The sequence below is a fragment of the Euleptes europaea genome, chromosome 3, assembly GCF_029931775.1.
Source record: "Euleptes europaea isolate rEulEur1 chromosome 3, rEulEur1.hap1, whole genome shotgun sequence".
In the NCBI taxonomy this organism is placed as follows: domain Eukaryota; kingdom Metazoa; phylum Chordata; class Lepidosauria; order Squamata; family Sphaerodactylidae; genus Euleptes; species Euleptes europaea.
In genome coordinates, this window is record NC_079314.1 from 122049607 (window position 1) to 122075016 (window position 25410).

The 25410-nt window shown below is 51.0% G+C and overlaps 1 protein-coding gene across 1 annotated transcript in view; it reads right to left on the reverse strand.

The window, feature by feature from the left end:
* Window positions 1-25410, reverse strand: part of KCP (kielin cysteine rich BMP regulator) — a 94145-nt gene that overhangs the window by 19481 nt on the left and 49254 nt on the right. Inside the window, exons 28-40 of the mRNA XM_056846636.1 lie at window positions 23819-23989; window positions 20911-21087; window positions 19911-19996; window positions 19430-19520; window positions 17884-17966; window positions 15313-15486; window positions 14590-14769; window positions 13465-13735; window positions 12269-12351; window positions 10102-10195; window positions 7071-7244; window positions 6587-6669; window positions 1285-1405 (exon numbers count right to left, since the gene is read on the reverse strand). Of these exons, the coding sequence (XP_056702614.1) occupies window positions 1285-1405; window positions 6587-6669; window positions 7071-7244; window positions 10102-10195; window positions 12269-12351; window positions 13465-13735; window positions 14590-14769; window positions 15313-15486; window positions 17884-17966; window positions 19430-19520; window positions 19911-19996; window positions 20911-21087; window positions 23819-23989 (1788 nt within the window). The remainder of the gene's footprint in view (window positions 1-1284; window positions 1406-6586; window positions 6670-7070; window positions 7245-10101; window positions 10196-12268; window positions 12352-13464; window positions 13736-14589; window positions 14770-15312; window positions 15487-17883; window positions 17967-19429; window positions 19521-19910; window positions 19997-20910; window positions 21088-23818; window positions 23990-25410) is intronic.

Here is a 25410-nt window from a genome sequence, read left to right on the forward strand (position 1 = left end):
TCCACTGCTGAACAACTCTTGTTGCATTTTGCAGGGGGTTGGACTAGATGACCCTGGTGGTCCCTTCCAACTCTATGATTCTTTGATTCTTACTGGATACCTTTCCGCCCGCAATTTAAACCCATTATTGAGAGTCCTATCCTCTGCTGCCAATAAGAACAGCTCCCTGCCCTCCTCCCTTCAAATACTTAAAGAGAGCCATCAACACAGCAACTGAAAATCTTGCTGGTCTCTAAGGTGCTACAGGATTCGAATCTAGCCCTTCAACTATAAATCAACATGGTTATGCCTCCTTATTGCTGAGGCAGCTGCAGCCGAGAAAGAGAAGCTTGTCTATGGTTTCCTAGCGAGTCTGAGGCAGAGGTGATTTTTGCAGCCGTGGCGTTCAGGTTCCTATCTTACGCTACATCACCTCTTTGTTTGGCTCTCCTCATTTTTGTCCTGCCTTGGGCAACTCGCTTGGAAGGGTGGTAAAATAAACACAGGCTTGTATAAGGAAGTGCCATTTAACGTGGCACGCAGTGAATTTACAGAATCCACTGCTATGCAACGCGACCACGTTGGATAGCTAACACAGCTTTAAAAGGAGTTCGACAAACTAATTAGATTAACTAATGTAATAGCCATGATAGCAACATGGAGCTTCCACGTTCAGAGGCAGTGTACCTTGAGACACCAGGGGACTAGGGTTTCTCAGGGTAATGCTGATCGCCGCTTTGGGATCAGGAAGCAATTTTCCTCCAGGCCAGATTGGCCCAGGGATCCTGGAGGGTTTTTGTTGCCATCTTCTGGGCATGGAGCAGAGGGTCACTGGGAGTGTGTGTGTGTGAGAGGCAGTTGTAAATTTCCTGCATTAGGGGGTTGGACTAGATGGCCCTGGTGGTCCCTTCCAGCTCTATGATTCCTGGCTTGTCTGGGCAGCCTTCCAGAAACATCTGGCTGCCTCTATCAGAAACCACACCTTTGATCCACCACACAGTTGTTCTTTAAAATATCAGGGGGTCCCAGACCACTCGCCAGCCCCAAAAATCAATGGGCAGGACAGAGCTGTGGGGCTAAATTTCTCCACCCCAGAACTTCTAAGGGTGACTTTCTGTGATCATTTTCTAATAGAGATTATGAAACACAAACTTTTTTAAAAGTGTGTCAGTCCTTATGGGGATTAGATTTGTACAGGGGAGTAAAAGACGAGACAGTTCCCGATGCGTCTGTGGGGCTGAGCGGGGACTCCGTTGACCACCCACCCCTCTGGTGCCTGCTGGGTGAGGGGGGGTATCTACTCACGAGTGCACGTGGGGCAGCATTGCCCAGGGCCAGGGCGCTGGATCTGTTCCCGGGGGCAGTCCACCAGGCTGGGGCATTGCTTCCGGTAGCACTGCAGGCGCTGTTCGCCATCCGACATCAGCTGGGGAAGGAAAGGCAGGACGGGCAGTGAGGCTGCCACCTCGGGCAGCCAACCTCTTGGCAGGGCCTGGAGAGCTCCTGGGATTGCAACAGATCTCCAGCCGGCAGGGATCAGCTCCAGAGGGTGGATTCTGTAGCGTTATACGCTGCTGAGGTCCCTCCCCTCCCCCAAACCCTCTACCCCACCCCCAGAGATTTCCAGGGATTTCCCAAGCTGGGGTTGGCGACTCTACGAGTCGCCCCACTGATAATGGCTACCAGTCAACTTAGATTGCTTTAAGTCAGCTTGCAAACTTAGGCAGATCATGAGAGGGAGGGCAGGAAGGTTTGCGTCCGTGTTTGGCTCTCGTGGCCCTTTCTTGCATGCCCAGGGTAGTGCTGATCGCCACTTTGGGGTCAGGATAGGGTTGCCAGGTCCCTCCTCACCACCGGCGGGAGGTTTTTGGGGTGGATCCTAAAGAGGAGCGGAGGGACTTCAATGCCATAGAGTCCAATTGCCAAAGCGGCCACTTTCTCCAGGTGATCTGATCTCTTTTGGCTGGAGATCAGTTGTAACACCAGGAGATCTCTATCTATTACCTGGAGGTTGGCAACCCTAGGTCAAGAAGCAATTTTCCTCCAGGCCAGACTGGCCAGGGATCCTGGAGGGTTTTTGTTGCTATCTTCTGGGCATGGAGAAGGGGGTCATGGGGGTGAGGTAGTTGTGAACTTCCTGCATTGTGCAGGGGGTTCGACTAGATGACCCTGGTGGTCCCTTCCGACTCTATGATTCATCTAGTCAGGGATGGGGCTGGAGCACCAGGATGAGGGTCTGCCTATGGAATCAGTAGACCAAAAGGCCCAACCTGCTTCCATTTCTACTTGCGTCAGACCTATGTCCCCCCCCATACTGCTCCTGAGACATTACTAGGGTTGCCAACTTCCAGGTGGCAGCAGGAGATCTCCCGCTATTACAACTGATCTCCAGCCGATAGAGATCAGTTCCCCTGGAGAAAATGGCTGCTTTGGCAGTTGGACTCTATGGCATTGAAGTCCCTCCCCTCCCCAAACCCCGCCCTCCTCAGGCTCCGCCCCAAAAACCTCCCGCTGGTGGTGAAGAGGCACCTGGCAACCCTAGTCATCCCCCCCCCCCAAGAACATGTCTGCACACCTCTAATTTCTTTGCCTAGAAGACAGGGGAGAAGGTATCGGTCCTGATTCCATCTCTCCTCCTCCTCCCCACCCCCACCACATCTGGCTGCTGGTTTTTGATAAGTGCATTTTGCATTTGCAAAAGGCTGAAGCACCCTTACAAGAGAGCTTACTCATCAGGAGGGGCAGGATCTGTCCAGCTGCTTGTAACAGCCCAGCGGCTTTGGCCTTTCAGATTCGGTTCAGCCAGAAGAACAAAATTCCTGGTCAACCAAGGAACTGGTCTTCGAAAGAGGATCCGTAATGAGAAATGAAACTCTTCACATGGGTGATTCGTCCCAGAGGCATTTAAGTGCCCTTTTGGGGAAACAGAAACCAGAAACCTCGAGCAAAGCTGTCTGTCCTAACAAAGGCAGGCTGCGTCTGTCCACCCCCACCCCCAAGAACTTTTGTGGTATTTTGGAGGACATGGGTAGAGGGCACCCACAATAACGGGGAGCAAGTAGGGTTGCCAACCTCCAGGTAGAGCCTAGAGATCTCCTGGAATTACAGCTGATCCCCAGACTACATGAATCAGTTCCCCTGGAGAAAACAGATGCTTCGGAGGATGAACTCTATGGCATTATACTCCACTGAAATCCAATTTCTCCCCAAACCCCACCCTCCACAGGCTCCACCCACCCCAAATCTCCAGGAATTTTCCATTTTAGCAACTTTAGATTGTGTGAGAGATCACAAATCTGCAGGAACGGGTCTTCGACTACGTAATGACAGGACTTTTTTTGGGGGGGGAATCTTCCTCCAGCCATTAGGCCATACTACTCCCATTAACTCAAAACTGTAACTGCACCACCTAAAAATTATTTTGCAGCTTTGCCAATATCACTCTGTTGCATCGGGGATTTCGTGTGCTCTGCTTAGCCTCGCAGGGAGATCCAAATAACCTTTTCTTTTTTTCGAAACAAGAGAACGGTCACGGCTCCTCGGTGCAACCTGAGATCTTCTGCGCTTGGCACAGGCTGAGTTGGTTGGCATGCAAAGAGCATCCTGTAGGGCTGCCAACTCTGGGCTGGGACATTCCTGGAGATTTCGAAGGTAAAGCCTGGGGAGGGCGGAGTTTGGGGAGGGAGGGAGCTTAGTGGGGGATAATGCCATAGAGTTCATCCCCCAAAGCAGCCGTTTTCTCCAGGAGGACTGATCTCTGCAGTCTGGAGAGCAGCTGTGAAAGAAGAAGAAGAGTTGGTTTTTATATGCTGACTTTCTATACCACTTAAGGGAGAATCAACCAGCTTACAATCACCTTCCCTTCCCCTCCCCACAACAGACACCCTGGGAGGTAGGTGGGGCTGAGAGAGCTCTAAGAAAACTGTGACTAGCCCAAGGTCACCCAGCTGGCTTCATGTGGAGGAGTGGGGAAACCAACTTGGTTCACCAGATTAGCCTCTGCTGCTCATGTTGAGGAGTGGGAAATCGAACCCAGACCTCCAGATTAGAGTCCACCGCTCATGTGTAAGAGTGGAGAATCAAACCCGGTTCACCAGATTAGCCTCCGCTACTCATGTGTACACATGAACACACATGAAGCTGCCCTATGCTGTATCAGACCCCTGGTCCATCAAAATCAGTATTGTCTGCTCAGACGGGCAGCGGTTCTCCAGGGTTTCAGGCAGTGGGGAAACCAACCTGCTTCTCCAGATTAGACTCCACCGCTCCAAACCCACCGCTCTTAACCTCTATACCACGCTGGCGCTGGATCTAGGAGATCTGCAGGCCCCACCTGGAGGTGGGCAGCCTTAATCTAGAGTTGCCCTCTCAAGACCCTCCCATATTGCTGCCGGGATGCCATCATCACTGTTTCCAGGAAGTTCTCTGTGTCTTTCTCCTCTGCCCTGTCCTCTCCACTTCTTGTCTAAGGAAGGCGCCCTATATCATAACTGTCTAAATCATAACTTTCAGCTGAGACGACTCTCAGGGAATCTTCCTTCCTTCCTTCTCTCCACACTTCTCTCCTCTTCTCCACCTTGGCACCATGAGGGCAAGACATGCCTTCGGCATCTCTCTACCCATCCTAGCTAGTTAACCCCAGATTAGAATCCTGTCTCTATCCTGTCTAGCATGGAGTTCCTTACAATAAAGGACTCGTAGGAGTTTCGCGAAGATAAACGAGGCTTCGTGTGCAATTTAGCAGCACTCACAAGCCAGATAGACTCTGCTGGGTCATGTGCCTCGAGCGCTCTGCTAAACCTAATATCCCAGCAAGGATGAGGTCCAAACTAGATGCTACAAGGTCCACAAGTCTGGGCTGTTGTCAAGGACAGCCATTAAAAAAATGGCACAAGGGCATGATCCTGATTGGGCCTGAGGAACAGCGGGACCAGGTGAGAGCCAGTGTGGTGTCGTGGTTAAGAGCGGCGGGCTCTAGTCTGGAGAATCAGGTTCGGTTCCCCGCTCCTCCACATGAGTGGTGGACTGTCATCTGGAGAACCGGATTTGATTCCCCACTCCTCCATACAAGCGGCTGACTCTAATCTGACGAACCGGGTTCGATTCCCCACTCCTCCACTTGAAGCCTGCTGGGTGACGTTGGGCTAGTCACAGTTCTCTCTTAGAGCTCTCTCAGCCCCACCTATCTCACAGGGTATCTGCTGTGGGGAGAGGAACGGAAGGCGATAGTAAGCTGCTTTGAGACTCCTTACAGTAGAGAAAAGCTGAGTATAAAAACTAACTCTTCTCTTCTTCTTCATCTTGTCCCCCCCCCCCCAAAAAAAGGTGTGTGAGACAGGGAAACAAAAGTACACTGCAGACTCTATCAGGATCAGGCCCTTGCAACATTTCTAATTGCCCAAATTCAGCTCTAAAATGCTGGTGGTGACCACGGGTTGGACCTGTGCATGCCATAATGTCCTGCCTGATCCTGAGAGTGTGTGACTGGCCCAAGGTCACCCAACGAACTTCCATGGCAGAGAGGGAATTCGAACCTGGGTTTCCCAGATCTTAGACCGACTCTCTAACCACTATACCACTATAGTTCTCAACAGAGGCTTAATGTGTGGAAATGGGCAGCTGAAGCTTTTCAGGTCATGGAGATAAATAACATCCCATTGAGTGTCTATGAAAAGGATAGGGCATTTTTCCCCAGACCGGTTGGCAACCACAGTTGCGGGGACACATTTTTTTTGGGCAATAGAGTTTTGGCAAGTGAAGCCTGTCCTCTAGTGGCCAAAACAGTAACTGCAGGCCACTGTTTTATACCCAAAACAAAAGAGAATTGCGGGACATCTTCAGGTCTAAAAACATTTCATCCCAACAGCAGCTTTTGTGTACAAGAGCCCCCTTCGTCAGATGCAAAGAAACTATCCATACTATGCAGACATTTTATGCAGGAGGTTTGAAAAATAAAGTTTCCAAAAGGAATCCTTGGATGCAGGAATGAAGAAGAAAACGAATAATTGGTTTTTAGACCCTGCTTTTTCTCTACCGTTAAGGAGTCTCAGAGCAGCTTACAATCGCCTTCCCTCCCCCTCCCCACAACAGACACCTTGTGAGGTAGGTGGCGCTCAGAGAGTTCAGAGAGAGCTGTGACTAGCCCAAGGTCATCCAGCAGGCTTCATGTGGAGGAGTGGGGAATCAAACCCGGTTCACCAGAGTAGAGTCTGCAACTCTTAACCACTACACTATGCTGGTTCTCATGAGCATCTCCCTGGTCATGGGACAGTAAATATTCAGCATCAGCCGATCAGGATGCTCTACCACAGGCCTTTGCCCTCTCTTAGGTGTAGGAAATGCTAGGAACAGACTGGGTGGATGTAGGATGGGAGCTTGGCCCTCTTGGCCCAAGTGTGGAGTAGGGTGGGGTGGGTCAGTTGTATGTTTGCCAACCTCCAGATGGGGCCTGGAGATCCCCCGGAATGATACCCCACTGTGGTCTCTCCCCTTCCCAAACCCTACCTCCCCCAGTTTCCACCTCCAGGAATTTTCCAAGCTAGAGTTGGTGACCTTAGCTGATGCTTCAAGGAACACCCTGGGGGCTTCCTGGAAGTGGGGGGATTACCTCACAGGTACAGATTTCACAGGGGTCCTCTCCTGGCTGGAAACTCTCCCCTGGTCCATAGACTTGGCCGTCATAACTGCAGTCTAGAGAAGAGAGGCCAAGACCGAGATGAGGTTTTGGGCAGGGGGTTATGTAAATAGAACTGGAGGTAGGATGACACAATATGACCTCCCCCACCTCCTCAAGGTCACCCAGCTGGCTTCTTGTGGAGGAGTGGGGAAACCAACCCGGTTCTCCAGATTAGCCTCTGCCACTCATGTGGAGGAGTGGGGAATCAAACCCAGTTCTCCACATTAGTGTCCACTGCTCCAAACCACCGCTCTTAACCATGACACCATGCTGACCTCTTGGCTCCCAGCCCAGCCCGTACCCCAACACCCCTGCTCCCGCCTCTTTCTGTTCCACAAACCTGCAAGCACCCCCAAGCTCGCTGCCCCCCTTCGTGCCCCCTGACACACTCCCCTCTGACGGCACCGCACCCCACCTGCACAAAGCGGGCAGCACTCCCCAGGGACTTCGATCTGATTGATACAGGAGCTGACGCAGATGATCTCAGCGCAGGTGGCCACACCATCCACGCACATGCAGGCCATGCAAGGCGTGGAGGAGGAAAGCCAGTGGCTGCCGTCCGCGTGCTCCCGGCCCTCGTACACGCAGCCTGCAGGGAGAGACGCCAGACACTCATGCACTTCCTGTATAAGCCAAATACCCATACCAGTAAATTTCAGTATTCAGCTTATTTTCGGGTTTCCTTAAAAATGTGAGCACATTATAGTCAATGCTCCTAGGGGGGCATTTTTGGAGGCAGAGTTTCTGGGTCACTTTGCATGATTTCCATGCAAATTAGCTTCCAAACGGAGGAAAAAGGCTTAAATGCAAGAGAAATAAGGCATGGAAAACATTCCTTTTGGTGGCAAATGACATCCTGTGAACAGTCCTTGGCAGCGACAGACCAAGAAAGGGGTGGTAGTGGATAGCTCAATGAAAATGTCAACCCAGTGTGCGGCTGCTGTAAAAAAGGCAAATTCCATGCTGGCCATAATTAGACGAGGAATAGAGAATAAAACTGCTGATATCATACTGCCCTTGTACAAATCTATGGTGAGACCACACTTGGAATACTGTGTACAGTTCTGGTCACCACACCTAAAAATGGATATTACAGAGCTTGAGATGGTGCAGAAAAGAGCAACCAAAATGATTAGGGGACTAGAGTAACTGTCCTATGGGGAGCGGTTAAGATGCTTAGGGCTGTTTAGTTTGGAAAGAAGGCGGCTAAGGGGTAACATGATAGAGGTCTATAAAATTATGCATGGTTTGGAGAGAGTGGACAGGGAGAAGTTTTTCTCCGTCTCCCATAATACTAGAACACAGCGTCATCTGCTAAAGCTGGAGGCTGAGAGATTCAAAACAGATAAAAGGAAGTATTTTTTCACACAAAGCATAGTTAAATGGTGGGACTCCCTGCCCCAGGATGTGGTGATGGCTGCCAGCTTGGAGGGCTTTAAGAGGGGAGTGTGTCGCGAGAATTTTTAGTATTGAACATTAGTTCATGTTCAATATATTATTAATTTATATTAAATTTGGGTTGAAATTGACCACATACATTATCACCTATAGACCTGACTCTCAGAAAGCAGCCTTTAGCTGACATCAGCTCCAAGCAGGACTCTGACCTAAAAGGGTCATAAGTAATTGCATCGCCAGCAATTAATCACCCAAAGCACATCTGATGCCCAAAATTTATGCAAGGTTATAAAAACAGACAAGAAATCATTTGTCCACTAAGGGAGAAATTTTTTTCGGAACACTGACTGATGGACAAGCACAATCAGATATCAAAACAGACAGAGAAAAGAACAAGATATTTCTAAACAATTAAGTCATGATTTGAGGAAAAACCCATTTCCTAAGAATGTGACAGGGAGGGGTCATATGGGACCCCCTCTCCTCTCTATAAAGGAACAACCCAAAACCCAGTTCTTTGTCCTTCCCAGGGAGAAGCATTTTCACTCTCCTTTGGAACGACCCAAAGTACTTTGCTACATGTTATTTGTTTGTGTGTATCTCTGTGGGTTATTGTTATTCTTCTCTATGCCTTATAACCTTTAATAAACCTATATGCTCTACTACTATGAACGTGTGGTCTGAGGCTGTCTTAAGAACATGGTTTTGGTTTCCTATTGCACTCTCTGGCATTGCTTTGGTAAGTGAAGCAGGCAGAGAGGGCCATACACAACGAATTTGGATTTTCTCGCCACAGAGTGGACATATTCATGGAGGAGAGGGGTATTCATGGCTATTAGTTAGAATGGATATTAGTCATGCTGCATACCTATTCTCTGTAGTATCAGAGGAGCATGCCTATTATTTTGGGTGCTGTGGAACACAGGCAGGATAATGCTGCTGCAGTTGTCTTGTTTGGGGGCTTCCTGGAGGCACCTGGTTGGCCACTGTGTGAACAGACTGCTGGACTTGATGGGCCTTGGTCTGATCCAACAGGGCCTTTCTTATATTCTTATGTGGTCATGAAAAATCTGATTCCAAGAGATGGTCACTGTGCTAGGAAATGAAGCCTCTACTTGGGGCGAACTTCAGTTTGAGAGCAGGTTTTCAGGGGTGGTGAGATTGAAGCCAGCCAGAGTCTCAACCATGGGGGCTGTCTGAAGGAGATTGCTCATCCACGTGGATGAAGAAATCTCCTTCAGAAGCTTGGTGGTGTCAGCAGCTGTTGAAGCAGGCTCTTTTTATTTGGAGGGCACATCCCTCCAGACGGGACTGGGTTAGCCCCGTCTTTTAATGACTCTTCTGCCTGCAGACTAGTCTTCTGCTGGGTGATGTACCTGGAAAGTTGGTCAGACCAAGTTGGCACCGATTACACGATCCCCATCTCAAAAGGGCCCCAACGATGCCCAATGATGGGGCCCTAACAAAACCAGTAAAAAAAAGAAAGAAAGAAAGAAAGAAAGAAAGAAAGAAAGAAAGAAAGAAAGAAAGAAAGAAAGAAAAAGGGGAGAGAGCACAGAGCCATGGCTCTGAGCAAAGATGAATAGCTGAACCCAAAAAGACGATTATCTTTTCGGCTTTTTCGGGAATCGCCTATTCGGCTTTGGCTTTATCCCCAGGTTTTGGTATCCGGTAAACCCAAATCCCGAAATTTACCAAAATGGCTAATTTCGGGTTTATTTTTTGTTTGGGTTTATCGATATGCACAACCCTACTCCTTACAATAACCCTTTTAGACCCCCTGACGTAATCTTTACGTAGGCTTGGGGTTCTTCTAAGGAGAATCACCTGAAGCTATGCTGAAAATTTGGTGGCTCTACCTTAAAAAAAAAATGCCCCTTAAGTCCCACAAAGATTTCCCATAGGGTTTAATAGACCCAAAATTTTGAAAAATACCATATCGGTATGGGGGTTTGGCTTTTTTTGGATTTTACAAAAAAATTCGGGTCTATTAAACCAAATCTGGAATATACTCCTTAATTTTTTGGGGGCACACCCCTGATCCTGACCTTTACAACGTGGACAACAGACCCCGGGCTCAGTCACCGGGTGGGAGCAGCCTGTCACAGGACACTGGATCATATCACAGCGGACATTTCCATCCTGCAAAGGGGAAAGGCAAGGAGGTTAGTTCAGCTTCTCTGCCCCAGCACGTTCCTGTCCCATTCCTGTCTATGGATCCAGGAGATCTTTCTAAAGTCTCCCAAAGCTGGCCCCTGGCTGACTGGTTGGTTGACGCAGGGACGTGACACTTTTGTTCTGTAATGGCCAAGCTATAGACATCTCATGGAATTTCTATCCCACCTTTCTCCCTTAGGGGTAGGGTTGCCATTCTCCAGGTGGGTTAATCAGTATAAACAAACATAAAGCTATAGTCAAGTATTGGAAATCAATATAAAGCCTAAAGCATCAATAATACAATAAGTTCAATATTTCCAGGTGGGGCCTGGCGTTCTCCTGGAATTACAGCTGATCTCCAGATGACAGTTCCCCTGGCAAAAACGACTGCTTTGGAGGGTGGAACGTATTATACCCTACAGCTCCCTCCCCTCCTGAAACCCCATCGTCTCGAGGCTGCACCCCCGACTCTCCAGGAATTTTATGAAGTGGAGCTGGCAACCCTACTTTGGGGCCTGATAGAAGCTAAAGAGGAAACCAAAACAGACCAGCCAGTGATCATATTTAAATGCACATCAAGTGAAAATTTCCCCAGTTTTGATCAGAGAAATCAGCCAATTTAGCTGTTTCAAAATGGGCAATGTATGTTCCTGGTGGCTAGCCCCTGACAGCAGTTGCGCTGCTGCATTCTGGACCAATTGTTCTTTCCGGGCTGTCTTCAAGGGCAGCCCCAAGTGGAGTGTGTTGCAGTAATCCAGCCGTGAAGTCACATCTGGGCTTTCTCCCTGGAAGCAGCCCATTGTCCTGCCCAACATGCAGGAGCAGGGGACTCACCTGGCAGCTGCACTGGAGACAAGACTCGGGGTTAAAGGCCTGCCCGTGGAGGTAGAGCGCTCCTTCGAAGAGGCAGTCATGGCACAGTGGGCAGCACTGCCCAGGGACCAGAGCAGGGTGGGAGCAGAGTGGGTCTTTGCAGGGCACCGGCTCACAGGAAGGGTCTCCATTCTGCAAAGAGACCAGAGGTGGGGTGGGGGCACTGGGTGCGGTTGCTTGGGGTGGGAATGACCAGAGCATTGGCCGGGCTTTAGCTGGTGCCTTTCCTGTCAGACTAGAATTCGGGAGACCCAGGTTCGAATCCCCACTCTGCCATGGAAGCTTGCTGAGTCACCGTGGGCTGGCACACACTCTCAGCCTAACCTACCTCACAGGGTTGTTGAGGGGATAAAATGGAGAAAGGGAGAATGTTGTAAGCTACTTGGGGAGATTCATAGAGTTGGAAGGGATCACCAGGGTCATCTAGTCCAACCCCCTGCACAATGCAGGAAATTCATAACTACCTCCCCCCACAACCCCCAGTGACCCCTACTCCATGCCCAGAAGATGGCCAAGATGCCCTCCCTCTCATCATCTGCCTAAAGTAGTAGAAGAGGGTTTTTAAGGAGAATCAAACCGGCTTACAATCTCCTTCCCTTCCTCCTCCCCACAACAGACACCTTGTGAGGTAGGTGGGGCTGAGAGAGCTCTAAGGGAGCTGTGACTTGCCCAAGGTCACCCAACTGGCTTCATGTAAAAGTGTGGGGAATCAAACCTGGTTCTCCAGATTAGAGTCCGCTGCTCGTGTGGAAGAGTGGGGAATCAAACCTGGAGATCTCCTGCGATCACAACTGATCTCCAGCCGATAGAGATCAGTTCCCCTGGAGAAAATGGCCGCTTTGGCCATTGGACTCTATGGCATTGAAGTCCCTCCACAAACCCCTCAGGCTCCGCCCCAAAAACCTCCCGCTGGTGGCGAAGAGGGACCTGGCAACCCTAGGGGGGACTCAGAAGCAATATGGGGCGGGACATAGGTCTGACACAATTGGCCTTTCAGATTCGGCCAATCCACTTTCAATCCAATTTGCAACTGGATTTGCAAGTGATCACTAAAGTGCATTGAAAGCTGATTGAAAGTGCACTGTTCAGCACGTGTGAAAGTGCCAACTGTGAACCATCATGGAGCAGCGCAGAGGCCAAGAAGATGTAACCTGAGCAAGGAAGTGGGTGAGGGGAGGATCGTACCACACAGGAGCACTGCTGGCAGGGATCCAAGGGCGAGATCCACTGGGCGCCTTCGGGGTATTCCTGGCCCGCGTGCTGGCACACTGGGAGGGTGGGGCAGAGAGGCAGAAGAATCAGGATCACCGCAACTGGCCATGTTCCCCAGACTAAGCTAACAGTGCCGCCCTGCTTAGCTTATGCGCCTTCTGATGCCCCTCACTCCATCTGTTCCAGCTGAGGTTGCCAACCTCCAGGTAGGTCCTGGAGATCCCCTGGAATGATAACTGATCTCCAGACGACACGGATCAGTTCCCCTGGAGAAAGGGGCAGGTTTGGCTGGTGGACTCTACGGCATTATACCCAGCTGAGGTCCCTCCCCTCCCCTAACCCCGCCCTTCCCAGGATCCACGCCCAAATCTCCAGGAGTTCCCCAACCTGGAGCTGGCAACCCTAATTTCCAGTGTCTGCACTGCAAACATCATCCAGTTCACCTGTCGGGGCGTGTTGCCCTAAAGGACTCTGGGGACTGTAGCTCAGGGAACAGGCTAATTCTCAACCGTGTCCCAACTGGGTTCCCCAACTGCCTGGTTGTGGCAGGCAATTGCCCGCCAATCAACCGGGCTGCCCGCTGACCAGCTGATGGTCAGTGGGAAGAAGCAGGAAGGGGAGAGCAGGGGAGATCACCCTGCACGTGCCCGCTCCCGGAACAATACTGCTACTTCTGGGCTTACCCCAGAGGTTCTGGTATTGCGCGGGATGCACTAGCCATAAGCTCCGAAAACGCTCCCCCCAGCCCCCCTGGAAAAATCCTCCCCCCCCCGGAGGTAAGAGGGGACCTGGCAATCCTACTGCCACATCAGCTCCACCATTTCCCTAGCAGGTCCCAGAGAGGAGGAGCAGCAGCAGAAGAGTTGGTTTTTATATGCTGACTTTCTCTACCACTTAAGGCAGAATCAAACCAGTTCACAATCACCTTCCCTTCCCCTCCCCACAACCGATACCCTGTGAGGTAGGTGGGCCTGAGAGCTGTGACTAGCCCAAGGTCTCCCAGATGGCTTCATGTGGAGGAGTGGGGAAGCGAACCCAGTTCTCCAGGCTAGAGTCCGCTGCTCATGTGGAGGAGTGGGGGATCAAACCCGGTTCTCCAGATCAGAGTCCAAACCACAGCTTTTAACCACTGCGCCACGCTGGCTCCACAAGGCCCGTTATGCACTCACCGGGGCACTCCGGGCAGCAGCGGCCTGGCCTGTGGAGGGGGCTGGCACATGGCGCTGGGGGGCAGACAAGAGGGGCGCAGGCCACGTTGCCATGCAGACAGCTGCAGCGCCGGCAGGGCTCCGAGGGCGGGGTGAAGGTTTGTCGGTTGGCATGCTTCTGGTCCTCAAAGAGGCAGCCATCGCAGGTCGGGCAGCAGGCTGGGGCGGTGGGGGGCAAGGGGTGGGAGCATTGCTGTGGGCAGGGCTTCGGATGGCACGTCACCACTTCCGCCTGTCAAGAAAGGAGAAAGAGAGGGAGGCGCCGAGTCAATGGGGTAGAGTTGCCAACCTCAGGTATTAGCTGGGGATCTCCTGCTATTACCACTGACCACTGACCACTGTGATACAGAGAGATCAGCAGCCCAATCTTTATGGGAGCCTAAAACAACCTATGTAAAAATACTAAAAATTTCAAAAGTTGAAATAATAAGAAAAAATTATTTGCTGGAACTGATTTTGTATAAAAAGGTTTATAAACCTCCCTATTTGTATGCTTCTAACACAATTGAGGCTAATGAAGCTATGCTTTGGTGAAAGCGCTACAGAATATCCGGAATAGCGTTTCATCCTTTGATGGACTTCTTTTGGACTTTGTGCCATTTGATTTTACATTGTCGCCCACAGTTGGATCTGAAGAATTTTTTTGCCTTGGATATAGACTGTTGCCTGGTTATTTGGAGTTTGCTATTATGCTCGTGATAACAATCCTGTAAATAACTATATTTGTATATATTTTGTGTGTAATTTTTTGTAATCCTGCACCTTATTGTGGTGGTCTTATTGTTAGCACTTTGTTAATGAATTTTTGAATATAGTGAGTTGTACTGATTTTTTTCTCCAGCTTCTTGTTATTAGTATTGTGAGTATTTTCTACATAACCTGAAGGTAGTAGCTGGAGATCTCCTGCTATTTCAACTGATCTGCAGCTGATAGAGATGAGTTCCCCGGGAGAAAATGGCCGCTTTGGCACTTGGACTCTATGGCATTGAAGTCCCTCCCCAAACCCTGCCCTCCTCAGGCTCTGCCTCAAAAACATCCTGCCAGTAGCGAAGAGGAGCCTGGCAACCCTCCGCCTCCCCCACTTACCAAGCACCCGCACGTCTGGCAAGCCTCTTCGGGGGAAGGGAAGGTCTCGCCGCTCTGGTAGAGGTGCCCCTGGTAGTGGCAGGCCCCCGTGCATTTTGGGCAGCACTGGCCGGGCAGAGCGACCGGGTTCTGGCAAGCCGTGGGCGGGCACGGGGTGGGCAAGCATGTCACGGTGCCACCCTATGGGGGAGGAACAGGGCCTGATATTGATTTACGTGCAACTTTTCTACCCCGCGCTCTCAATCCGTAGGCATTCAAGGCAGCTAAGAAGCATAAAATAAGATAACGTTAAAGCTGCAAAGGTATAAAATAACCAATATTAATGTGTGTAACTCCCAGGAATAAAAGGAAAACACAGTGGTAACGCAACAGCGGTCAACATAAATTATTGCAACATTAAGCAAAATGTTTATAGAACACCAAGGATTTAGAATCATAGAAAGTGATTAGAATTTCTAGAGAGTGGCAAATCCAATGCAAACTTCCCTTGCCTAAAAGGCCTCTGACATCACTTCCCCGCTGAGGTTCCTCTGCAAACTCCTCTTTCCCCAGACTTCATCCCCTAAACATCCAGGAATTTTCCAACCTGGAGTTGGCAGTGTTAAATGGACCGGGGGGGAGGGGTCAAGCAGGGCAGAGGAGGGAGGACACTACTCCAGTGTGGGGGCTTCCCAAGTCCCCAGGTGAGCATTGCCCTTCCCTTCCCCATCTCCCTTTACTTACCAAGCAGGTACACTGGCGGCAGGTGTCCTGGGGGTCCAGAAAGCGCTCCCCATCTCCACAGTCTCGACCGTGGAAGCTGCAGCCGTCACACATGGGGCAGCCACAGGGGTCACGTGACGGGTGAGGGCAGGGTGGCACGGGGCACAGGCGGGGCCCACAGGACACATCCCCTCTCTGCGAAGCAAGGGGGCAGTGAAAAGGAGAGGGGGAGGGAAACAGACTGGTCAGGAAAGTTCCCAGGTCCCTCGTGACGCTAAGAGAACCGAAGCAGGGATCTCCGCTCTCCCCTCCCCACTTTGACAAATGCATTTTAAAAACATCAATTTCCAGGTTCAGGACAGAAAAGTGGAGCCCAGAGGAGAGAAGTGGCCGTCCCAAGGTGGTCTTTCAGCCCCCGAAAGGGAACAACATCTTATTTATTTAATTCATTGAAACCTCACCTTTCTTCCCACTGGGGAGGCAAAAGAGCTTACACTGTTCTCCTCTCCTCCACTTTATCCTCACAACAACCTTGTGAGGTAGGTTAGGCTGAGAGAGTGTGACTGGCCCGAGGTCACCCAGCAAGCTTCCACGGCACCAGGGGGGATTCGGATCCGGGTCTCCCAGATGCTAGTCCAACTCCACACTGGCTCTCACATAGGGCTGCCAGGTCCCTCTTTGAGCTTAGACAATTTTCTAATTGCTCATCTAAGCAGGTTGTTTATTTGAGCATTTGCCCCTGTGGTTTAATGTATATTGGCAGCACTGAGGGCAGTGAGACTCAGAGTTGGTGAACATAAGTCTCGTATATGAGCTCATGTTAAAGAGTCTCCCCTCGTAGAACACTTTCTGGAGAAAAAACATAGTGAATCTGACATCAGGTTCTTTGTCATTTGGCAACACCTGGGATATCGCTTTAACGATTTAGATGTTCAAAAAATCCTCCTGCAACAGGAGATGAAATTCATCTTTATGTTTAAAACATTGGTTCCTTTGGGACTAAACACAGAATTTGATCTATCTTGTTTTATATGAGCCTGTCTCCTTTAACAACTTTTTGCTGAGTCAGCCCGTGACACCTGTGAGAGATTTATCGTACCTGTTTGTAGCACAGTGGCCACGCATGCTTGGAAAAGCTTCTTCTGAATCCATGGAGGTCTGAGTGCATGTTTATTTAATCCGTAAGTAGTTTTTTTATTACATAAGTTGTTTTCTGATGAATGATGCACGATAATGAATATTGTATGATGGCTATGCATGTATATTTATTACACACACAGATTGATATTACTCATGTCTGGGTTAAGAAGACTGCTTTAATATTACAATGACAAGCTGAAGAAAATAATGAAACGCGCAATTAACAGGGATTCGCGTTCTTGTCGAGTCCGGTTCCGTGGACAGCTCTCGGGACTGCTGGAAAGTGGATCTGTGGACTTTCCCATACAACTGTGTGTGTACTGTTGGTTTCTATGTATATTAGATTTGTATGACATTGTCTTTGTATATGTATATCATACTCTTGTATGGTGTATTAGTTGTTTTGTATTATAGAATGTTTGTATTTTGAGCCTTGGTGCTGCCTATTTTTTCTAGTACCTGGAGGTTGGCAACCCTACTCTTGCAGCACTGCAGCACTCAGTGGGTCCCCATCTGCACGTGGGGTTGCAATTCTCCAGGTGGCGGCTGGAGATCTCCCACTATTACAGCTGAGCAACCAAAATGATTAGGGGACTAGAGCAACTGTCCTATGGGGAACGGTTAAGATGCTTAGGGCTGTTTAGCTTGGAAAGAAGGTGGCTGAGGGGAGACATGATAGAGGTCTACAAAATTATGCATGGTTTGGAGAGAGTGGACAGGGAGAGGTTTTTCTCCCTCTCCCATAATACTAGAACACGGGGTCATCTGCTAAAGCTGGAGGGTGAGAGGCTTTTTCACACAACTCATAGTTAAATTGTGGAACTCCCTGACCCAGGATGTGGTGATGGCTGCCAGCTTGGAGGGCTTTAAGAGGGGAGTGGACATATTCATGCAGGAGAAGGGTATTCATGGCAGTTAGAATGGATATTAGTCATGCTGCATACCTATTCTCTCTAGTATCAGAGGAGCATGCCTATTATTTTGGGCGCGGTGCAACACAGGCAGGACGGTGCTGCTGCAGTTGTCTTGTTAGTGGCTTCCTAGAGGCGGTTGGCCACTGTGTGAACAGACTGCTGGACTTGATGGGCCTTGGTCTGATCCAGCAGGGCCTTTCTCATATTCTTATGTTCTTATGAGCTCCAGGTAACAGAGATCAGTTCCCCTGGAGAAAATGGCCACGTTGGAAGGGGGACTCTATGGCACTCTACCCCACTGAAGCCCCTCCCCAAACCCTGCCCTCCTCAGGCTCCACCCCCAAAATCTCCAGGTATTTCCCAACCCAGAGCTGGCAACCCTAGCAAGAAGCCACGCTGGGGGTCTGGGCGGCACCCAAGGATGCCTGGCCACTCTAATAGGTGCCTGATCCCCCCCTGCCCTGCAGGTTATCCCGCTGGAGCCCCTACCACTTTGTCTAGAGCCAATCTGCTCCCCAGTTGCCCCCCCAACACTTACCAGGCAGCGGCATTCCTCGCAGGGCTTGTTGGGGGCAGCAAATTTCTCTCCGTCCTTGTATTCGTGCCCTTGGAAGTAACAGCCTAGGGAAAGGGAAACCGGATCAGACCTAGTGGGGCCGCCCCGCACACCCTGGTCCTCAGACACATCATCACCCACATCTCAGGCTGTGTGCTCCTTACAAAGCAGCTTCCCTGCATGTCTCTTAACAGCTTCTTACACAATCCAAAATACCACGTGGTACAGGCCTTCCTGGATTGTACAGAGTGCAGATGGAGGACCGTGCATTTCAACGATTGCTCATGGGGGGGGGGGGGAATCCCTGCAAATGGAAAGTTAGCATTTCTAGGAGAAAGAAGAAGACTTGGTTTTTATATGCCGATTTTCTCTACCTTTTAAAAAGGAGAATCAAACCGGCTTACAATATCCTTCCCTGTCTCTCCCCACAAAAGTCACCTTGTGAAGTAGGTGAGGCTGAGAGAGCTCTAAGAGAACTGTGACTGGCCCAAGGTCACCCAGCTGGCTTCATGTGGAGGAGCTGGGGAAACCAACCCGGTTCACCAGATTAGAGTCTGCCATTCTGATCCAGCCGACAGAGATCAGTTCCCCTGGAGAAAATGGCTGCTTGGGCAACTGGACTCTATGGCATCGAAGTCCCTCCCAAAACCCATCCCTCCTCAGGCTCTGCCCCAAAAATCATCCACCGGTGGCGAAGAGGGACCTGGCAACCCTACCGTTGTGTGAGGCGGAGACAACCACAAACTGGGGTGTGGGGGGGAGAGACTAGGTAATACTCTGATTGCCACTCTTTCTGTTTAACAGGATGGACATATTGCTCAAAATATTTTCTTGCAAATGCACAAGCATACAGTTTGGTCCAGCTAAGGTTGCCAGCCTCCAGGTGGTGGCTGGAGATCTCCCGCTATTACAACTGATCTCCAGGCGACAGAGACCAGTTTCCCTGGAGAAAATGGCCACTTTGGAGTCTATGGCACTGAAGTCCCTCCCCTCCCTAACCCCTGCCCTCCTCAGGCTCCACCCCCCCCAAATCTCCAGGGGTTTCCCAACCTGCAGCTGGCAACCTCAGGTCCAGCTAAGAAACACTCATCTGGTGGTATCTGTCAGATCTCCAGTGGCCAATCAGAAGCTCTGTTGGTCCCACCCACTTCCTAACAAGACTTGGTGGGCACCAGGAAAGGCGTCTGCAGGTGCCATGGAGCCCATGGGCACCGCATTAGGGACCCTTGATCTACTCAGATTGGCAATGGCTCTCCAGGGTCTCATGGGGAGGTCTTTCTCATCACCTATTGCCCGGTTGTTATTAACTGGAGATGCTGGGGATTGAACCTGGGACCTTCTGCATGCCAAGCAGAGGCTCTTCCACTGAACCACGGCCCCTCTCTCCCCATAGGGAGCTTCGCCGAGGTTGCATTAAGTCCATAGCTGTGTTTCTGTTTAAAACTCACTCTCTTGTCACAAAGCAGGTTGCAACCATCACCGAGACCCCAAATGTGATTCCTCTGTCCATCCTTCAGGCCCCACTCACCTTGGCACAGGGTGCAGGCACACGGACCGGGCACAGGATGGGCACAGGGGGCGGGCACACAGAGCTTCTTCAGACACTGAACTGAACCCTCCTGCAGGAAATGGAACGCAATCAATTGGGCTTGTGTGATGGGCTTCTGCTACGGTTGCCAACCTCCAGGTACTAGCTGGACACCTCCTGTTGTTACAACTGATCCCCAGCCGATAGAGATCAGTTCACCTACAGAAAATGGCCGCTTGGGCAATTGGACTCTATGGCATTGGAGCCCCTCCCCTCCACCAAACCTCGCCCTCCTCAAGCTCTGCTCCCAAAACCTCCTGCTGGTGGCAAAGAGGGACCTGGCAATTGTATTCATCACCATTTCTGAAGGGGGGAGACCCGGGGCCAGGTGATATCTTGACCCCACATAGCCTGACCCCCATATTCCCCAGACCTCCTTCTAACTCATTCCCAACCCACCGCTGGCTGCTGGTGCACTCACCCGGCACGTACACTGGGAGCAGAGGGCGTCTCCGGGGTCGGGAAAGGTCTGCCCATTGCCAATGGTGACGCCGTTGTAGAAGCACCCTACGTGAGGCCAGGAGAGGAAAACAAGCGGTTACCTCCAGCTGCGGTGCTGAGGAATCTCAAAGGCCCTCTCTGCTCTCTGCTCCATTTGGTCTCTCGTAAGCCAGAAAAACCATCCGTCAGCATGGATGGAAAAGAAGGCAGGCCTGGTGTGTGTCGTCCCCCCCCTCCCCATCACCTGCATGGGGCAGCCAGTGGAAGACCTCTTCGGGAGAAAAGGACCTGAGAGGAAGCATTTAGGACATTCCCGATGGGGTTCTTTCTCCTTAATTTGGAGAACGAGCAGCCCTGCTGGATCAGACCACTGAGGGTCCAACTAGTTCCTCTGGAGGTCCAACCGCAGGGCACAGAGACCAAGACCTTCGCAAGAACCTCAGAAGAGCCCTGCTGGATCAGACCACTGAGGGTCCATCTAGTCCAGCATCCTGTCTCTAACGCAGTGGCCAACCAGCTCCTCTGGAGGACCAACCAACAGGGCATAGAAGCCAAGGCTTTCCCCTGATTTTTGTCTTCAGGCACTGGGATTCACAGGTTGACTGCCTTTGAATGTGGAAGTTCCCTTTAGTCACCATGGCTAGCAGCCGTCGATGGCCCTCTCCTCCATGAATCTTGTCTAATCCCCTTTGAAAGCCGTCTCTACCTGTGGCTGTCGCAGCTATAAAAGGAGATTAGACAGATCAAGGGCTCACCAGTGTATCTTCTCAGATTATGTTCCAGGCTTAAAAAGAAGGCAGCGCTCCTGAGCATGTGCAGAATGCCTTTAGAGGTGTAAGTGAACGTGTCGGTTCCCTGTTGCCAGTAGGGCTCTCGTCATACTATGTACTGTAATTGTTTGCTTACAACATTTCTGCCTAGTCGCTGAGTCCCCTCTCCTTCCCCCGCCCCCAAACTCCGTCCCGGCACTCTGACCTCACCATGGCACACGGGGCAGCATTGCCCGGGCACATTGACCGGGTGGCTGCAGCCCACTTGGTAGCAGGGCTTCTTGGCACAGGTAACGAATCCGCCCTGGCAGGAGCAGATGCCACAGCTGTCCTGGGGGTCCGGGAATTCCTGGCCGTCCAGGTAGGGCTCAGAGAGGTACTCGCAACCTGGGGGTAGGTGGGGAAAAGACAGAAATGGCCTCAGGGAGAATTTCATAGAATCATAGAGTTGGAAGGGTCCATAGAGGCCATCTAGTCCAACCCCCTGCTCAATGCAGGATCAGCCTAGAGCAGTGGTTCCCAACCTTTTTTTGACCAGGGACCACTAGGACTTTTTTGTTCGGTGCAGGGACCCCAAGGTTCAAAATAAAAATTCCGAGAATTTGAAAATAAACTTTAATCATAACTGTTAGTTAAACATTAAACTTAGAATAATATTTGAATATATATTTTTATAATAGAGAACTTTTAATTGAAAATATTAATTTATTATGGGTTTATAACTTTGTTTCGCGGACCTTAATTTAGTTCTTGCGGACCCCTGGGGGTCCATGGACCCCCGGTTGGGAACCAGTGGCCTAGAGCATCCCTGACAAGTGCTTGTCCAGCCTCTGCTTAAAGACTGCCAGTGAGGGGGAGCTCACCACCTCCCTAGGGAGCTGATTCCACTGTCAAACAACTCTGACTGTAAAAAACGTATCCTGATACCCAGCTGGTACCTTTCTGCCTGCAATTTAAAGCCATTATTGCGGGTCCTATCCTCTGTTGCTAACAGGAACAGCTCCCTGCTCTCCTCTAAGTGACAGCCCTTCAAATCCTTAAAGAGAGCAATTGTGTCCCCCCCCTCAGCCTCCTCTTCTCCAGACTAAACATTCTCAAGTCCCTCGGCCTTTCCGCGTAGGGCTGGGTCTCCAGGCCCCTGACCATCCTCGTCGCTCTCCTCTGCACCCACTCCATTCTTTCCACATCCTTTTTGAAGCGGGGCCTCCAGAACTGCACATAATACTCCAGGTGCGGCCTGACCAACGCAGGGTACGGCAGAACAATGACACCTTGCAATCTCTGCCCTCCCCCAATGATTACTCCATCCAGGTTCTACCACAGGCAGATGTTCTCGCTTAAAAGCCCCACTGGAGATCTGAATGTTATTTCTTTATTCTATTTACTTAATTTATACCCCTTCTCTCTCCCCAATGGGGACCCAAAGTTGCTTACGTCATTCTCCTCTCCTCCGTTTTATCCTCACGCCAGCTCTGTGAGGCGGGGTAGGCTGAGAGTGTGTGACTGGTCCAGGGTTACTTAATCTTCCATGGCAGAGTGGGGATTCGAACCTGGGTCTCTGAGATTCTAGTCCGACACTCTCACCACTACACCACGCTGGCTCTCAAAAAGCCCCATAGGGGTAATAAAAGCATATTTGGGTCTGGTTTCATAATTCAAAGGTATTTTGACCATATCCTCTGATGGATGGTAATGTAGGTAGGGCCCCTAGGCCACCCTAGCTTCTCTAAGTAGATGGGGCAAAAGAGGTAGGATGGAGGGGGGATAGTGGGTGGGTGGGCAGAGCAACCAGAGGGGGGTCCCATGCCGGGCAGGCTGGCAGGGCTGTGTCCTGGGGAGAGATGAACGCTGAGGCCTTTTGCCCTTTGGGAGGCTCCTAAAGGCATCTGGGAAAAGCCCTCTGCCCTAGGGCTGTTGAAAAAAAAATTCAGTATAGTTCGGCTTCGGCAAAATTCGGCCCGTTTTTATTTGGGCCGTGCCGAAGTCTGAACTCCCCCGCTTCAGATCCCTGGAAATTCGGGGGGATCCGGAGTTCGGGGGAAAATTCGGCCCCCCGCGCGCCTTCAGGGGGATTCCCTGAAGGCGCGCGGGGGGCCCTTTAAACAGATCTGTGCCTCCCGGCTGGGAGGCACACATCTATTTTAAGGCCCCCCCGCGCGCCTCCAGGGAAGCTCCCTGGAGGCGCGCGGGGGGTCTTCAAACAGATCTGTGCCTCCCGGCCGGGAGGCACAGATCTATTTAAAGCCCCCCCCAGCCCTGCCGGGACTCCCGGCAGGGCTGGCGGGGGGTTGTCAAGCCCCTCTGTGCTCTCTGCACAGACAGCGCAGAGGGTTTCCAGACCCCCCCCCCAGCCCTGCCGGGACTCCCGGCAGGGCCGGCAAGGAGCCCTTGACCTATTTAAAGGGCCCCCTCCCCGCGCCTTCATGGAAGCCCCGTGAAGGCGCGGGGGGGCGAATCTGCTGAATTTATTCGCCGAACCCCCGAACTCACTGAATTCGGCTCCCCCGTTTCCCGCCTTTTTTGAGTTCGGTTCGTTTGAACCGAAAAACAGCCGAATCGGGGGAAATGCGGCTGTTTTTCAGTTCGGCCCGAACCAAATCAACAGCCCTACTCTGCCCCTTACAGTTTCTGTTGGCTGGGGGGGCTGGGGGGCAGCCAGGCTGTGGGCAGATCAGAGGGTGTGCCTGCCGTGCCCCCACCTTGATCTTGAAGGTGGTGTAATGCCCCCACCTTGATCCTGAAGGAGAGCCAGTGGTTAAGAGCGGTGGTTTGGAGCAGTGGACTCTAATCTGGAGAACCAGGTTTGATTTCCCGCTCCTCCACATGAGCAGCGGACACTAATCTGGTGAACTGGATTGGTTTCCCCACTCCTCCACATGAAGGCAGCTGGGTGACCTTGGGCTAGTCACAGCTCTCTTAGCCCCACCTGCCTCACAGGGTGTCTGTCGTGGGGAGGGGAAGGTGATTGTAAGCCAGTTTGATTCTTCCTTAAGTGGTAGAGAAAGTTGGCATATAAAAACGAACTCCTCCTCCTCCTCCTCCTCCTTCAGAAGCAGCTCCTTTGATCCACATGTATAAGCATGCACGTACGCACACACGCACACAAACAACCACTCACCTTCACAGAGCTTACAGCATGGTCCGGGGACAGGGAACGGGCACTCCGCTGGGGGGCAGGCCTTGGGTTTACAGGTGACGCTCCCCTCCCAGCAGGAGCAGATGCCGCAGGGGTCCTTGGGGTCTGCAAACTGCTCTCCGTTGGGCAGCTCCTTCCCATGGTAAAGGCAGCCTGGATGGAGAGAGGGTGGGGGGACAGAGAAGGAAGAGTCAGAGAAGAACATGAGGGTGGCAGAGGGCCATTGCTTGGGCGCTCTGAGAGGGAACAGGGTGCATTCTCTCCCCCCCCCCCAATTAGGGTTGCCAACTCCAGGATAGCAAAAAGAGAGGGGGCTGCACCAAAACAAAACGGAGACAAAAAGCAACAAATGGTGCAAGGGAATAAAATTTAATCAGTAAAGTACCCCTATGTATTTCACATGAGTTTTTTCAGGGGGATTTTTCTCTGCATGCTCGAGCAGAGAAAGATCCCCCTGAAGAAGCTCATGCTAAATGCATAGGGGTACTTTATCAATTGAATTTTATTCCCTTGCACCATTTGTTGCTTTTTTTCTACTTCAGAATAGAAAATTCCTGGAGATTTGGGGGATGGAGCCTGGAGAGGGTGGGGTTTGGGGAGAGAAGGAGAAGAGTTGGTTTTTATATGCCGACTTTCTCTACCGCTTAAGGAAGAATCAAACCGGCTAACATTCACCTTCCCTTCCCCTCCCCACAGCAGACACCCTGTGAGGTAGGTGGGGCTGAGAGAACTGTGACTAGCCCAAGGTCACCCAGCTGGCTTCATGTGGAGGAGTGGAGAATCAAACCCGGTTCACTAGATTAGCCTTCACTGGGAGTTGGCAACGCTAACCCCCATCCCTGCCAGAGCCCCAAATAAGGTTAGGACTGCTAACAAGGTTAGGGCAGGGGGGAAATGAATTGTGTGTGCTGCAGAAGAAGATTAAACTGCCCAGCCATGTGGGGAAAAAAGGTACAATTCCAGTTTGACCTCAGTGAGGGGCTGTTCAGCAGACTGCTCTTTTAGCCTCAGAGGGTCACCGCACTTTGTATTCCCAGCGATGCATTAAGAGTTTGAAAATGTTATAAAAAACATCGCTTTAAAAGGGTTTTTGGATACCACGGCTTATAAATGGTTGGAAGGCGTCTTCACAGCTAAAGGGGCCAAACAAAGTGCGAACAGTATTTTTTATAACGTTTTCAAACTCTTAATACATCGCTGGGAATACAAGTGCGGTAACCCCCTCAGTTCTCCTGGCCTGTGAAATGGGAATATTAGTGTTCGGTTGTGAAACTAGGAGACTCAGAGGCCTTTCATGGATGACTGTTTCCTCGCGGCCACCTCACCGACTACTTCGGGGCTTCGCTTTGATTATGCTTGCATTTTGCAACTGTCAGAGGTCGCATTTCTCTGCATTTCCCTCGCGTCTTCTGGATGCTGGCTAAACATGAATCCAGAAAATGTGGGCAAAACTGGCGGAAATGGGTGGGGAGAGCGAGGCGACCTCTGACGGCTGGAAAATGCAAGCATCATCAAAGCCAAGCCCCGAAGTAGCCGGGGAGGTGATCGCGAGGAAACAGCCAGAGTGTAGCACA